This window comes from Gadus macrocephalus, chromosome 22, assembly GCF_031168955.1.
Source record: "Gadus macrocephalus chromosome 22, ASM3116895v1".
NCBI lineage: Eukaryota > Metazoa > Chordata > Actinopteri > Gadiformes > Gadidae > Gadus > Gadus macrocephalus.
In genome coordinates, this window is record NC_082403.1 from 9,531,324 (window position 1) to 9,547,803 (window position 16,480).

At 49.3% G+C, this 16,480-nt stretch overlaps 1 protein-coding gene across 10 annotated transcripts in view; it reads left to right on the forward strand.

Moving 5' to 3' along the window:
- Positions 1-16,480, forward strand: part of macf1a (microtubule actin crosslinking factor 1a) — a 187,601-nt gene that overhangs the window by 141,154 nt on the left and 29,967 nt on the right. For 8 of the 10 annotated variants that reach the window (XM_060042711.1, XM_060042716.1, XM_060042719.1 and 5 more), the window contains 6 exons: positions 11,396-11,557; positions 11,880-12,050; positions 13,074-13,240; positions 14,682-14,841; positions 15,283-15,609; positions 16,194-16,278. In XM_060042711.1, the coding sequence (XP_059898694.1) occupies positions 11,396-11,557; positions 11,880-12,050; positions 13,074-13,240; positions 14,682-14,841; positions 15,283-15,609; positions 16,194-16,278 (1,072 nt within the window). The remainder of the gene's footprint in view (positions 1-11,395; positions 11,558-11,879; positions 12,051-13,073; positions 13,241-14,681; positions 14,842-15,282; positions 15,610-16,193; positions 16,279-16,480) is intronic. The other 2 variants (XM_060042717.1, XM_060042715.1) reach the window with 1 other exon arrangement.

The window sequence follows — 16,480 nt, forward strand, 5'->3', positions numbered from 1 at the left end:
GTTTGACAAGCAGTAGGAAGAACCAGGTAGGCCTTAGGCATAACTTCCCTGTCCTCCCCCCTTTGCCGCCCCTAATTGGGGAAGATAGTGATATGGACGATGAGTCAGTTTACCTCCTGGAACCTCCATCGCCGTTCCTCCAGGAAGAAGTTGGGATGGTTTACGGTGGACTACCCCTTACCCCCTGTGTGAGTCAGGAGGGAACTGGAGAGGGTCTCCTGGGCTGGGGCAGTGAGCTCAGAGAGCGTACTGCGTCTGAGCTCAAATTCGAGGAGGATGAACTTCGGATCCTCGCAGAGCTTGAGGAGGACAGAAATCCGCCGCAGGATGCGGATGAGCTGCGGAACACTATTGAGATGGAGGAGGCAGAGAGAATAGAAGAGGAGAAAAGAGTGCAGAGAGAGGAGCGTGAGTGGGAGGCGGTGCTTAAGATAGAGAATAGAGAGATTATCGACCTCTCTTGGGATAAAGAAACACTGGAGTCTGAAAGCTGGGACATTACCGGCTCCTCAGGACACTGGCCCCTACTCACGCCCCCAATGGGTTTTGGGGGCTCTGAGGTACCCAGTACTTCACCCTGCCAAAGCTCAGGGTCTGAGTCTGATGACCTCTTCTTAGAGCTGGAAAGACAATGCCTAGAGGACCTAGGGGCGGAAGGAGAGGAGATGAACGTAGACTCCGAGCCCCTTGATCCCTACGCCCTTCCTCGTTGGGAGGAAGAGGCCAAGCAAAGTGAAGGAATAGTTCAGACTGACTTTATAGACTTGGAGGGAACTCTTCCTCTTGATTCCGTTCACAGGGAAACCCCTGACGTATATGAGCCACAGCTAAAAGATTCTAGAACTGATTCAGAGGTAGATCCCTCAGAATCCATAGAGAAAATGTTTTTCAAGTATCAGCACTTTGACTCAATGCGTACACGAGACCATGAGAATGAACATGGCTTTATCGATGACTCGTACGATATTGAGTATGCAGAAGGAAAGGTGTTGGAGGAAGACTGTAGCTATCCAACAGACTCTTTTCTCAGGCAAATCCCAGAGTCAGACTCCAGCGGCTTCCCCATGTCGTCCCAGCCGGAGGGAACCGCAACGAGTGACCGCACTCAGCAGCAGCCTGCCGAGGCAGAGACGGACCAGGATAGTGGCGCTTTGTCTTTCAGAGAGTGCGAAGACGTCGGGAGTGACAGGGAGGAAGATGAGCCTGTCCAGAGAACCTCTCTCTCATCCTGCAGCCCGTATGAAGAGGAGGAGGAGGAGGAGGGAGAGGAGGTGGAGAATAAGGCTTGGGAGCTAGACGAGGAAGCAGAGATGGAGACTGCTGAGTGGGATGCTTATGACCAATCAGAGCCGAGTTTGGACAGTAATGATGAGCCTCAAGAGAAACAGTCCCTCGAGAACCTGCACATGAAGGAAAATGAAGGGCAAATCGACCAAGATTGTACACAGGATGTTGACGTAGAAACTTCCTGTCAAGAAGAGCAAGTCTCTTCTGAATCTATCCACGTTGCCGTGGAAATTACCTTTGAACCAGAAGCCCCCCTGTTGTCCTCAGAGAGCCTCGGAGCCTTGGACGCAACAGACGTAGCATGGGGTGGGAGCGTGTCAGAGGAGGCCTCAGAGGAGAAAGACACAGAATCACCAACCATAGTAACCAGCACCCCGAAATCAGACGATACCCCAAACTCAGACCATGACACTGCAAACTCAGTCCCACTCTCTCCTTCATTAGAGTCTCCCTTTAAAGAAGACTATGATGGTGCGGGGCTAGCTAGTAAGGACTCGGAGGCCTTTGTGGTATCTGACAGTTTTGTTTACCTGGCTGTGTCCGCACCTCCCCAGTCCGCCGTGGATGGACCCCCCTCTCCTATGGAGGCCGCCTCCACTCCTCCCAGCCCCGTCCTCAAACAAATCACCTGTCCACAACCAGAAGAGGATGACGAGGAGGAAAGGGCTTTCCTCTGCAGCGATAGTTTCATTTACCTGGCGGCCCCTGAACGCCCGCATCCGGGGCCATCGGACGGCAGCTCTGCTTGTGAGGAAGCCCAGGAACTGGACTTGGACTCGTACTCTGAAGGGACCCAGTCTGGGATGGACGGGGTGGATTTTGCTGTCGGCTCTATGACCGGAGACAGCGACTGGGAGTCGGATGATCCGGCCCTGGATCCCCCTCCTCGGCCCCACTCCTTCGTGGCTGGGGACCAGGCCTGGGAGCTATTGGAAGGGGGTCTGCTGGGGGAGCTCTTCAGTCTGGCTGAGGACCACCAGGACCAGACTTGCAGGCCCCAGGGAGAGGGATCTGGGTCGGGAAGTAACACCTGTGACACAAACCCCCTCCCTGAATCAGATGAGGAATTGGATGAATCCGCTACCCCCTTGCCGTGCTCTGATATCGACGCCCAAGTAGAGGTACAACCGTTGCTCTTGCTTTCTATTGCAGTGTTCATACGGTTTTATAGTGTGTGTTTAATGTGGTAATTGGTTGCAGCAGGAGTGTAGCATTGGTATTAGCTCGTAAACAGCATGGTCTGATTCGATAGTACTTCAACACATCAGTGATTCATAATGTGTTGAGATCAACCTAGTAAATCAGGTCTAGGGTCCAAGACAAGCTTGAGAGAATATAAATTGTTTTCTTTCTTCCAAAACCATGTATGGTATTGGGGCGTTTAGTCTTGAAAGGGAATGAAATGTATGTACAAAAACTGTGACACATGGAGGGGCAAAAAGGGTGTCTTTAGAAAATGCATTAGGGATGTGGCATTCTTGACATTTCTTCATTTAAAAACGTCTAGCCATTGCTTCAATGCGCTAATTAAGAGTGACTGATTTTACAACTGCTCAGGCGACGGCCTATTGTTCTCAACTCCTACAAATCCTGTGAGCCAGAGCCTGGCGCAAAGCGATTTAATAAGAAAAGTGCTTCTTAAGTAGTAAAAAAAAAGTAAAATCCCAGCTTTTTGAATGCATTGGATGTGGACACGCATGGTAACGGATGTAGCTGACGTGAACATACTTAGCCTGAGAGGCGGCTAGCCTGAAAGAATCAGGCCAAGTGGCTTAAGACTAGCTGTGAATGTAATGCATGCAGACATAGCATGGAAAATTCATCTCTAGGAGGGGCACAGCTATGCAGACGCCACAATTAGCTAGCGGCGTTTCAGTAGTAGAGCTTTAACTTATTGCAATACGATACGTTGAGGGGGTCCTGCTACTTATAGGGAACCAGCCTACCAACCGGGGGTCATTAAGTGTGTGTGTGTGTGTGTGTGTGTGTGTGTGTGTGTGTGTGTGTGTGTGTGTGTGTGTGTGTGTGTGTGTGTGTGTGTGTGTGTGTGTGTGTGTGTGTGTGTGTGTGTGTGTGTGTACATGTTTAATGAATGTGAATGCACACATTCACACTATTATAAGTGCATTCAGGTTTTGTATATTTATAGAAGCCGTTTGAGCTAAATCATTTGTGTGTGTTTATGTGTGTGCGTGTGGCCCATAAACTTTGCTATGTTGTCTAAATGTAGTCAGGATGTTGGTCTAAAATGCGGTGTTAGCAATGGCAGTGAAACTGTGATAGAGTTCAGGATAGCAAAAAAGTGGCTCCGATAGTATGTTTAGACTACAATTCAACTTTTCTTTTCATTACTTATTTTATTTCTTGAGTCCCTCAATATGATTCAAGATCACACAGTGCGTCATTACAGAATGTTCACGGTGATTGTTGGTCTTGGACGGGAGTCTTGTTTGGTAATGTCACTACCTCTTTAGCTGCTCATTTGTTTGACTGTATCCAGATGAGTGTGTGTGTGTGTGTGTGTGTGTGTGTGTGTGTGTGTGTGTGTGTGTGTGTGTGTGTGTGTGTGTGTGTGTGTGTGTGTGTGTGTGTGTGTGTGTGTGTGTGTGTGTGTGTGTGTCAACGTATCTGAGAGGGTCCTGGTATATCTCAGTCTGTTCAGGGTGGCCAAGAATTTGCCTGATACCAACTGTGTTTGTCTGCCTGGCTGTTTGACTGCTGCACTTCTTTTAGGAATGTGTTGGTTTTTTTTGACATTCGTAACAGCAGGACGCATGGACCTACAGGCAGCATGCTTCAAATGGGTTTTTGACTAGGTTTAGTTTTTTTTTATCATTTTACCTCACTTCTACAAGTGTGTGTGTGTGTGTGTGTGTGAATGTGTTTATTTATATCTCTGCCCACTCAGGGAGAGTGTTTAATTAGTGTGTCTGTGATTTTTCCATCTTAGCCTATCTCCCCCGGTTACATTGTATTGGGATGCTGTGAAGTTACTCACAACACAGAGAGTGTGCAAAGGTAAACAGCACATGTGCTCAATGACGTCAGTACTCACAAAGTATAAATCAGTAATAATTTAATCAAGAAACCACAAAGGGGTAAAGTGTTATTATTACAAATCTTTAAACGTAACGTTCATTTTAAGTCTTTAAGACCAGATTAGACTTTAAGTTGTATCGTTTCATTTGTAAAGGGAGCTGTGGGCTGTGACCGTCTTTACTCTGTTCTCTCACAACAACATCCCTCTCCCTTACTCCTCCTCCTCGCCCTTACTCCTCCTCCTCGCCCTTACTCCTCCTCCTCGCCCTTACCTCCTCCTCCTCGCCCTTACCTCCTCCTCCCTCTCACCAAGGTTGAACGGTTTTGTTAGAGATAAGAAAGTGAGAAGTAAACAAAACAGGGCTGTCGTGTGTGTGTGTGTGTGTGTGTGTGTGTGTGTGTGTGTGTGTGTGTGTGTGTGTGTGTGTGTGTGTGTGTGTGTGTGTGTGTGTGTGTGTGTGTGTGTGTGTGTGTGTGTGTGTGTGTGTGTCTTTTCCTGTGTGTGTCTGCTTTCCTCTGCGTGTGTGTTTGTGCACTTTCGTCCCTGCGGATGTGTGTGTGCACCTGTGCGCATGCGTTCCAGTGTTTGTGTGCAGTAGATGCCACTGCCTATATGGCCAATCAAAGCCATCGAGACTGTTTTGGGAATATAAATATAGACGGAGGATAAGTATGTGCCCGAGTATAAACTGTTCACTCTGACCCGGAGCACAACTCCAGCCCTCAGTTAACAGCACATAACTCTCCATTAGTTTGCAGCTGTGACTTTTCTTCCTCTGTATCTGACATTTACTCTTCCTTCTACTGTATTTTACCCATCTCTTACTCTGCCAATGTTTCCGTTCGTCATTCTCCATCCGTCCGTCCGTCTCCACCTTCTCCCACTCAGGCCACGGTTGTCAAATGTGTTTCTATGTCCGTCCTTGTGTCTGATGCCTGCCTGGCTTCCTGGTCTGTTTGTCTTGTCTATCTGCTGTCTGTCCCCCTTCATTCCCCCGCCTCCCTCCCGATCTCTCTCCCAATATCCCCCCCCCCCTTCTCCCATTTTCTTCTGCTCCGGTGCACAGCCAGGAATCACGAGTGTTTGTTTATTTACTGACACCCCCAGGGGAAACAAACCCAAGCTGAACTTGGTCCGTTGTTTTTGTAACGGGGATATTTAGCAAATCAAAGAGAGCGGTAGAGAGCCACTTGCAGAGAGGGAGCGAGATAGAGAGACTGGGACAGGGAGGGAGAGGGAAACAATGAGGTAGAGGAACAGACAAGACGTTGTGGAAGGCTTTGGGTGGAGACCAGCAGGCTATTGTTTGCACGGAGGAGCACCTGCCAGACAGGCAGATAAGACCGAGCAACAATGATAAGAGAGTTGAGCTGGCAGGCAAATACACAAGCAGACGGCCCTTTGGATTAATACACACCGTGTGTGTGTGTGTGTGTGTGTCTGTCTATCTGTCTCTCTGTGTGTGTGTGTGTGTGTGTGTGTGTGTGTGTGTGTGTGTGTGACTAAGTGTGTAACTGTGTGTGTGTTTTTCCTCCTGCATATGTGCATTTGTTTGCTGGCAGGAGAATAAGAGATTTACAGACAGACAAAAGGACAGATGGACTACTGTATCATGCTGTTTAAGGGCCCGGGGAGAGAGCCGTATGACCCACTCTCTGCCTGAGACCATGCGTTTTTTTCACTACTCCAACATTTCCTGGATCTATGTTTCATGTGCTTTCAGTGAAAACGTTTAAAGAGGCTCTGAAATATTCAAGTTTATGGCTATGACGACGGTGATAAGGGCAGGATCATTCAGTGACATTGCATTCAATACGTTAGAATGCGTAGATAATTAGGTGTTTTAGAGAGAACCAGAATGTGTGTTTCTATGATGTATTGAACAATTTGTAGTGTGCTAGTTTCAACAGTAATTCATTTGGGCAAATGGTAACCTTGATTCCTATGTGATCTAGCGTCTTTTTGTTGGTGCCTTTTCAACCTTAACACACCAGCCCACAATAGTCCAGTAACTGATGAAAGGACGATTGCCCCAAAAAAGCACCAGACTGTTGAGAGATGGAACAGGTTGCAGAAGGACAGAGAGGGGCTGAAATGGGAAATCATAGGAGAGAAAAACAGGGGGAGGGAAACAGCGGTTGAATAAATAAATATCAGATGTGTGAAAGGTGCAGGTGGGCATGGGTGCTCTGGCACGGGCGAGTGGGCTTTGATTGATATGATAATGATGGTTCTGAAAGATGTCCTCCCAGAAACACCTGCAGGAGAGGAGAGGGAGAGAGGGAGAGGATGAGAGTGAGAGATATTGTGATGTGTTGAGAGACACACTAGTTGCAACCTGACACCATGGTGATGACTCTAGACAAGGGCCGAGTATGTAAATGGACCCCTGTGCACGTACTTGACCATGTGAATCCCTTCTCACGTATTTGAGACATTCAGTCTCACCGCCTTTCAGTCCGGAAGACACTACTCAGACAAGTTTTGATTTGTCCTTTTGAGACACAACGTTTGTGTGATGTGGTTTGGACTTCGGTTGATTCATAGTTAAAAAATGACAAGAAGTCCAATACAATACACATTATAGTCGTCTCTCTCTCTTTTTCTCTGATTCACTTGACCTTATAGTTCCTAATAATAATCCAAACACACACTCTGGTTCTATTGCTTGGGCTGGGGGGGGGCGAGTGACCATCTAGTGCAGGGTGACTGTGAGGGAGGAAAAGAGAGCGAGTGGGGGGGGGGGGGGCACAGTCAGAATGAACTGGATGCTTGTTGCAGGTGTGTCATTGGTTGCAGGGAGGGAGACAAGATGCCTGCCATTCTTCTGTGAGGTTACACACGGTCCAAAGTAGAACATTTTCATTTGATTCTGTTCCTTCTATTTCAATATCATTTGAAGTTTTTTGTTTTTTGAGAACTTTTGAAAACTTGAGATGTGACAACCAGGTCAGTGAGTATTAGGCGTGCACTCCCAGGTTTCACTCCCACCCAAGTTCACCAGATGGTTTTGCAAATAAGCAGACAGTGAAAACAAGGCTCTGTTCAGCTCTATTTGTTCTTAGCTCGCGGCTCTCATCAGGACACTTGGGACTTCCCTTCGGTTGTCGCCTCTGCCTTGTGTTCTCATGTATTTTTTAGTATGTAGCAGGATACACTACATTGACATTAGCTTCTCACTGCAAGCGGACGTGTTTTTTAGATATATTCATATGGAAAACTACAGTGTTGATGGGTGGGTGGGAGGTTGGGTGGGTGGTTGTAAACAGGATTATCATCTATCCTGATTAGGTTGGTTATGATTGGTAGCTGCTCAACCAAAGCATCTGGTTCCACAGTGTTATTTTCATAGCAGCTATTTTCAGTTTGTATGCAAACTTCTTAACAATCCCTCATCAGTGTCATTTTGATGCAATGCCATACTGTCTTTAATCGCACATTTATTTGCATGGATTATAGTAAGAAACAGCATACGTTGGCTTCCATACAATATCAAAAGGGTTCCGTTGTAAAGTGACGGTTACTCAACACACACACACGCACACGCACGCACATACACGTCATAAAACATGCTAACCACGCCTTGTCAAGAGTTAGTGACAGGAGCCCTGTGTCTTCCCCAGGGCTCTCTGTATGGTCCTCTAGCACGCATGTGTAGATATGACAGCCCTATGTTGGTATTCAGGAGGGGTTTGTGGGCGACATTAGGAACAAGGGCGGAGGGGGTGTTTATGATGGAGAGGAAGAGGTGAGAGAGAGTGAAAGAGAGACAGGCTGCGTATTGTTTAGCTCACTCTCAGCCCGTTTCTCTCTAGTAATTATGTCTTGTTTATGTCATGCATTGGCATCTATTTTCTTCCACGGTTGGTTGGTTTTATTGTTGTTAAACCCCTCTGTGAGAGGGATATATATAGAGAGGGAGAGAGCAAGAGAGAAGAACTACTCAGGGGAAAATAACAAATAAAGGCCGGTTTGAGTTAATGAATAAAGGTTTAATGGAGATAAATGAACAGCATGAGCAACATCCATCATAATGGAAAGGGATTACACAGATTAATCACTAACCAATGAGTGTACCCGATACTTTTCAAGTCATTGAGTCCACGCACGCACGCACGCACGCACGCACGCACGCACGCACGCACGCACGCACGCACGCACGCACGCACGCACGCACGCACGCACGCACGCACGCACGCACGCACGCACGCACGCACGCACGCACGCACGCACGCACGCACGCACGCACGCACGCACGCACGCACGCACGCACGCACGCACGCACGCACGCACGCACGCACGCACGCACGCACGCACGCACGCACGCACGCACGCACGCACGCACGCACGCACGCACGCACGCACGCACGCACGCACGCACGCACGCACGCACGCACGCACGCACGCACGCACGCACGCACGCACGCACGCACGCACGCACGCACGCACGCACGCACGCACGCACGCACGCACGCACGCACGCACGCACGCACGCACGCACGCACGCACGCACGCACGCACGCACGCACGCACGCACGCACGCACGCACGCACGCACATGCACAGGATGAGAGTTTGGGTGGAGCAGGCATGGCTACAGCTCATTGTTGTTATGACCGACAGGCTTCCTGTTTCAGAAAGCAATGCTGTCCATCACCATAACACACGCACACACACACGTACGCGTAGATACAGTAAAAACATGCTTACTGCATCACATATGTCAGTAGCAGTCACTTGTGAGCCTCCAATTGGGTGTTGCCCCCACCACATTTTTGGACTCCGCCCACTGACGGACTAGCTATCCGTTTCCGACTGTCCCTCGGCTCCCATCGGAGATCAATGCAAGTGTTTTTCTTATTCTCTCAAACCCGTGGGTGGGCGAGGGCGTGGGTTGGCGTTGGGGGGGCGTGGGGGGGCCTGAGTGTGTGGTTGGCACAGAGAGGCTCCCATTCGCTCGCTCCAGTTGCACCGAATCCCGTTAAGCCTTTGATTATGCCCCCCTGCAAAGCCTAGCAGACACGTAGCCTCCGCCTAAGAGGGCTAGGAGTGTGAGGTACCCGGGGAATCAAGCTCAGGAAACACAATGTAATCTATATTTTTCATGACCTTAGTCTTGACTTGTTGTCTTTGCAATTCCCAGGAGCCTCCATGTTACAATGATTTCACCTTGGGGTGCATCGTAAATCAAGGCAATATAAAATCAATGACATGAGCTCATAACATGCTCGTATTGATGTCCTCCTCTTTAGCTGTAAGGGACACCACACCCCTGTCACACCCCAAGACACGCAGGTTCCCACACAGCCTGCCCAATTCAACTTCTCATTCCTTCTATTTCCCATTAACTCCTAAGTTGTAGGAGTCGCTTCTCATCCAAAGAGACTGATGGTGAATGCAACTTAGAGTAGTAGAGGGCAGGTAAGGGATAAACCCTTTGCTCAAGAGTGCTCAACAGGAGGGCTACACTATTGCTATACTGTGCTGTAGCTTAATATAGTCCGTTCAAATATTCTTGGTTTGTGCTGGGTTGTTTTGGGGAGACTGGTTTGATACAGGGGATTGCATTAACTCGGTCTGAAAACCTTCTGCAGAGATTCTCCCACCATAAAGCAAATGATCCATTGATCCGTCACTCCATCTGGAGGTAACCTGGAGACATATCAGTTTAGGACTTGGGGCTGAGGGAGGCCAGAGTCATCTTTTAATCAAAGGTTACATGTAGTTGTTAAAGGTCTCCTGTGATGTCATAAGGGGCAGATTTCCAAAACGGCTTGTACCGGCTAATCACAGCACACCTGGTGGCATGCCATGGGACCTTTAAGTGGTGGGTATTATTGGTGGTTTGGGCGTTGTAGTGGCCACTTAAATACTGTGTGTGTGTGTGTGTGTGTGTGTGTGTGTGTGTGTGTGTGTGTGTGGTTGTATGAATGTCCATCTGAACGTTCCTCTCCACTTGTCTTTACAGCCACTGTGTGTGCGTGTCACACCAGAATCAATGAAGGTTTCAATTGACAGTGTTCTTGTAGTCCACACACATACACATACGCACACACACATTCCCACTCCAGGAGCATAAAAAGCCATGCCACGAAGGGCGTTGTTAGCAGACCGCTGCATTCTTAGAAGTTAAGCGGTAAGCCACAATCCCCCTTCCTTGATGAGTGCTGCAGAGGCCTGGGATAGGCCGCTGTTTCAGGTTAGGAGCAGAAAAATGAAACTGAGCTCATGTCCTCCTCACCGATTTTCCATCCAGGAAAGCAGTTAGACTGTGTCTGTGTATGGGCTCTCTTTGTTGCATGGCTGGCTCCATTGTGCCGATGGTTTCAGCCCCGTGCGGCCGGTGGGTTTCTGAGTAGATGTTGCCAGACAGGGGAGGGGAGGGGGGGGGGGGGGGGGGGGGGGGGGGAGTGTGTGTCTGTGTGTGCGTGTGCATTCTCTTGTTCAAGTGGGTGTGGTTGCATGTGTGTGTTTTATGCGCGTGCAAGTGTTGACTCAGCCTTTTTTAGATGGCCCCTTACTCCTCTAACTCCCATATCTCTCTAATCCTCCCCCGCCCTCCCCCGCCTCTCTCTCTTCTCCTCCTCCCTCCATTCTAATCCCTCTGCTCTTTCTCCTGTCCCGCATTCCTCTTCCAGCCATCCCATCTCCCTTTCACTCTCTGGTTCTCTCTCTGTCCTCCACCACGCCGTCTATCTTGGTGACATGTCGTTCCCACTTGTCACAACGTGTTTAGCAGCATGTTCTTTCTTCTTGTCTTTCTTTCAATTTGTCACTCACCAAAGATAGTAATGAACAGTGTGCAATGATGAATATGAAATACTTGTCCGCTACCACTCTTTATTTTTACATTCATTTATTCAGAGAGCCCCTATTGTGAACCTGAATTGATGGAAGAAGGAATAAATTGATGGACGGATGGATGGCTGGATGGCAGTTCTGTTGCTTTCCTGCATTGTAATGCATTGATTAGTCTAATATCTCTCTCTCTCCTCTCTCCTCTCTCCTCACTCTCTCACTCTCTCACTCTCTCTCTCTCCCCTTCTCTTTCTTGTTGTCCCTCTACCAGGCGCTGGAGCGGGAGCAGGTGGATGGCATCCAGCCGCGGCTGAAGCAAGTCAACGCGGTGGGCCAGGGTCTGATCCAGAGCGCCGCGAAGCACACGGACACCCAGGCCCTGGAGCACGACCTGGAGAACACCAACCTCCAGTGGAACTCTCTCAACAAGAGGGTACGAGGGCCGGCAGGGTCTGGGTTGGGGTTTTGCAAGTGCAGGGCAGAATTTAACTCATGCGACGCAAATGCATGTTGAAGAAGATAGTTAATTGATCTACCATCATTTATCTTGTGTGCGTGTGTGTGCAGGTTTAAATTTTTTTGTCGCTAATCCATGAGAACCGAATGTCTGGAATCACTATAGATCTTCTCTTTTTGCACGCTGAAGCCTTCTGCCTGAAGCAGCCTAATGCACCATGATTTAACCAGCTGTCACCATAGCGCTGCATTCCTCTCAATCTGCTGAGCCACTCCCTTCTTTCTCATCCTTTGCTCAGGTGGCCGAGCGAATCGCACAGCTGCAGGAGGCACTGTTGCATTGTGGGAAGTTTCAGGATGCCCTGGAGCCCCTGCTAAGCTGGCTCAGTGATACCGAGGAGCTGGTGGCCAATCAGAAGCCCCCGTCCGCAGAGTACCGAGTGGTCAAAGCCCAGATTCAGGAACAGAAGGTGAGCGGGTGAATGAAGTGTGGAATACGCCTATTCTAGTAAACCCAAAGCACACACAAGAACACGCACACACACGCAATGGTTGTTTTGCCTAACAACTCAAATTGTGCCATACACATAGCCAGACTGCCATTCAAACTCTGACACACACACACACTTACACACACACACACACACACACACACACACACACACACACACACACACACACACACACACACACACACACACACACACACACACACACACACACACACACACACACACACACACAGTGCACACATCCTAATAGGTCACATCAACAATAGGTGGCTGGCGCTTTCAGAAAAACTGAGAGTCTGAACGATTTCGCACACTCACACACACAAACACACACTTTTCCCCCTGTTTATGCAATGCACATATCCTGTGTTTGTGCGTTTGGAAGCGTGATCGTCCCAGTTGGCAGTCCATCACACGTGTTGACGTCCACGGCTGCCAACAGGGCCGTCGTCTGGGTCAGGAACACAGGAAGTTGCGGTTAAGTGCATTCCAGGGTCAGAACCCAGCAATGAAAGGGTTCAGCAAAAAGAGAGAGAGAGAGAGAGAGAGAGAAAGCAGGAAGCAGACAGGAAGGCACAAGGTTCCAACAGGAAGGAACTCAATGACCAGTACCTTACAGAAAGTGTGTGTGACCCGTACAGAATGACAATATGCAACACAAAGCACAGATCATGCCTTGCCAGAAGGTTTAACATTAAAGGTGGTCAAACTCAGCATGCTGTTTTTCAAATCCAAATGTGTTTGATAAAGGGCATGGAAAGGAATTACTTGTTTTCATTGAAATGTTAGGAGACTAAGGTCCCAATCGAATAATTGGGTCTCATACTTCATTGATCTTGATTTCACTCAGAAAAATCGCTGATATGAATCTATAAACTCAAGTGCATTTCTGTCAACGGCGCCAGTGGTTTGAACCACCAGTCTCCCCTGCTCCTAAAGAGTATGACTCAGTCCACCGCGTCTGCTCCTTCCTCCCCCCAGCTGCTGCAGAGGCTGCTGGACGACCGGCGGCCCACCGTCCAGATGATCCAGGCGGAGGGCGAGAGGATCGCCGCCACGGCCGACGCCCAGGACCGGGACAAGATCCAGTCCCAGCTCCAGAGCCTGGGGGAGAGGTGGACCGAGCTCCTGGACAAAGCCAGCGGCAGGTAAACTCACTGGTGGATCAACCGACTTTAACTTTTAAGAGCACGACAGCAGCGGCTCTTGGATTGAAAGGCCACCGTTGGCCCGGCGCGCGGTGGGAATGCACCAGTACTGGTGCACTGCGCAATAGTACCACGCCAACTCGTGGCTGATGCCAACTCTGGTCAAATAAAGTTCTCTTCTGAAGTGGAAATTGTTAGCCAACTGCTGGTGGATCGCTCAACTGCCGCACTTGTTTTGAGGGGGAAATCTGTTTGATCGGCCCTCCATGCCAGCGAGCTGACAAGCTTGCAGGCTCCAACCACAGACTGTAGTTCTTACTAATTCAAGGGGTCAAGGGTCACCTGTTCTTTCCAAGGGTTGAGTCAGCCAGCGACACACAAAGAGAAAGATGAAGAGAGGCTAAATAAATAAGTAAAATGTGTTTTTTGCGGGGGGCTTTCGTAAGTGTTGCCATGGGGACCAAGCAGAATTCCCCTCTCCCAATATTGATGTGTCTCAGGAGCTGTGACACGAGACACACACACACACACACACACACACACACACACACACACACACACACACACACACACACACACACACACACACACACACACACACCAATCAAAAGATAGTGTGAATGCCTGCACAAGTGAGAAGCATTCCCCTTATTTCTAACTTTTTAGAATTTTTCGAGGTCAACTACCATCAAAGAGGGAATGCGGTCACATTTAGTCCCAGAGGTTCTCATTGTGTTCAAACTAAACACAATGACTGGGCTCCCGAGTAAACACATTCTGTGGCCCTTTTATTGAGAAATAGCGCAATGGTGTACACACACACACACAGGCTGAAGCCCCACCTAATTCTCTAAATACACTGTAAAAATAATTTTGGTTTTGGTCAACTCACCGCGTTTCTGTCTTTCATCTCTTAGTTTCCCTTCTCTAACACCCCACAAGTCCTCGTCATGAAAACGTCATATGTGAAATTAAAAGAAAGAAAATTGTATGAACTCTGAGAAAATTGCATCCACGGATTCGGCAATAAATGCATCAGTGGGTCCTAACAGCATTAAGATATCACACCGACAGCAATGAAACGTCAGTAATATTAAAACAAATGCTGAAAAAGCAATAAAACACCAATAACGGCACTCCCTATCTCCTTTTATCTCCCGTCTCCCCCCTCATCTCTTCCTTTAATCCTCTCCCCTTCTCTTCTCTCCCCTCTCCTCCTCCTTCTCCAATCGACTCCCTCCCACTCCTTCTCTGCTCCCTTACTCATCCACACCATTCTCTCCCCTCTCATTCTCTCCTCTCTCCTATTCTCCTCTCCTCTCCCCCCTCCACTCTCCCCTCCCACCTCTTCTCCTCTCTCCTGCTCTCCTCTCCCCTGCCCCTCTCCTCCCCTCCCCTGCCCCTCTCCTCCCCTCCTCCCCTCTCTCCCCCCCGGTCTCAGGCAGAGGAAGCTTGAGGAGCTGCAGGGGCTGGCCCTCCAGTTCCACGAGGCCCTTGAGCCGCTGGGCGAGTGGCTGAGCGCCACCGAGCGGCGGCTGACCTCGGCGGAGCCCATGGGCACGCAGACGGCCAAGATCTCCCAGCAGATCTCCAAGCACAAGGTCAGAGCCCGGTGGGGCCCCGCGGGTCAGAGCCCGGTGGTTGGGAGGAGGGGTCGGGGGTCGTGGTCGCCGCCAGGGAGAGAACCCCTGTCGAGATGAAGGAGTCGATGGTTCCAGTACCTCAGCGACGTCGTGCCTCTGAGCAAGGCATCCGAGGCCCTCGCCTTTTCATGTGCCCATGTTCACTTTTTATCAGTTTTAATTTTGCTCTGTGCGTTTTTTGATTTATGTGATGTTATTTTTACATTCTTGTTTGTTTGTTCCATTTTTATGATTTGATCATCTGCATGTCCACGTTGACATTCTGTGTTTTTACTCTTTTCGTTTGTCCTTTTTGTGTTTGTTTGTTCTTCTTCATCCTATTATTTCCCACATCCCATTCAATTCTATATCACAAACACACACACACGCACACGCCCATGAACACGCACACACTCCCAGGCGCTCCACGCGGACGTGTCCTCGCGAGGGGCCGAGGTCGACCTGGTCGAGGCCCTCGGCCAAACCCTGAGCCCGCTCTGCTGCCCCGCCGACGGCCATTGGCTGCGGGAGCGGGTGGGGGCGGTGCACACGGGGCACTCTGAGCTGCTGGAGTGGTGCAGGCGGCGGGCGGGCATGCTAGAGCAGGCGCTGGCCAACGCCCAGCTGTTTGGGGAGGAGGAGGTGGAGGTGCTGAACTGGCTGGAGGAGGTGGGCCTGAGACTGGCTCAGGTCTCCGTCCAGAGCTTCCAGCCTCAGCCGCTCACAGAGCAGCACAAACACACACTGGTACGGACGTGGCACACACACGAACACTCTCTGGGATGGACCTAGCACACGCGCATAAACACTCTCTGGGATGGACCTAGCACACGCGCATAAACACTCTCTGGGATGGACCTCATAAAGACACAAATACAAGCACAAATACAGCCTGGTACGGACGGGACACACCAAGACGTAACACGCATACACACAGACACACATGCACTGCTATGGACATAAAACACATGCAAACATGCCCTGGTATGGATGTACCACACTCAAACACGCACAAAAAAAGTCACACACTCAAACATACCGATACTGGTGTAAGACACTCAAACATCACAACCACAATCTGGAATGAGTTTAGGGGCGAGGCTTCAAAAAAGTCCCTCTAATATCCAATGCAGGTCGAGTTACACTGTCCCAGCCCATTTGTTGATTTGACATTAAACCCCAATATGAGCGTTTTATCTTGAAAGGGTCTTTTGTGCATCTAAGCAGTTCAATAACTGCGCTTGGCCTTTGGAAAGACCCATGTCTCTGTAACGGAGTTTGGATGGAATATTAATTGAATCAGGGAGCTCACTCCGTCCTCTGCTCTCCAGTCACTGAATGAAGAGATTGTGAGCAGGAAGAAGACGGTGGACCAGGCCATAAAGAACGGACAGGCCCTCCTCAAACAGACCACAGGTGACCTCTGACCTCTAATTTCTCAAGTGATTCAATCATTGACTCTCTTTTTGTCAACTCCACGAGGCAGACGGTCATTAAAGCATGGATCACATGGCTGGAGTAATATAATGAACAGTGCAATATTTCTAGTATTAGCAATGTCATTAACTTTATTGAGGAATTTTCCAGTGTGTGTGTGTGTGTGTGTGTGTGTGTGTGT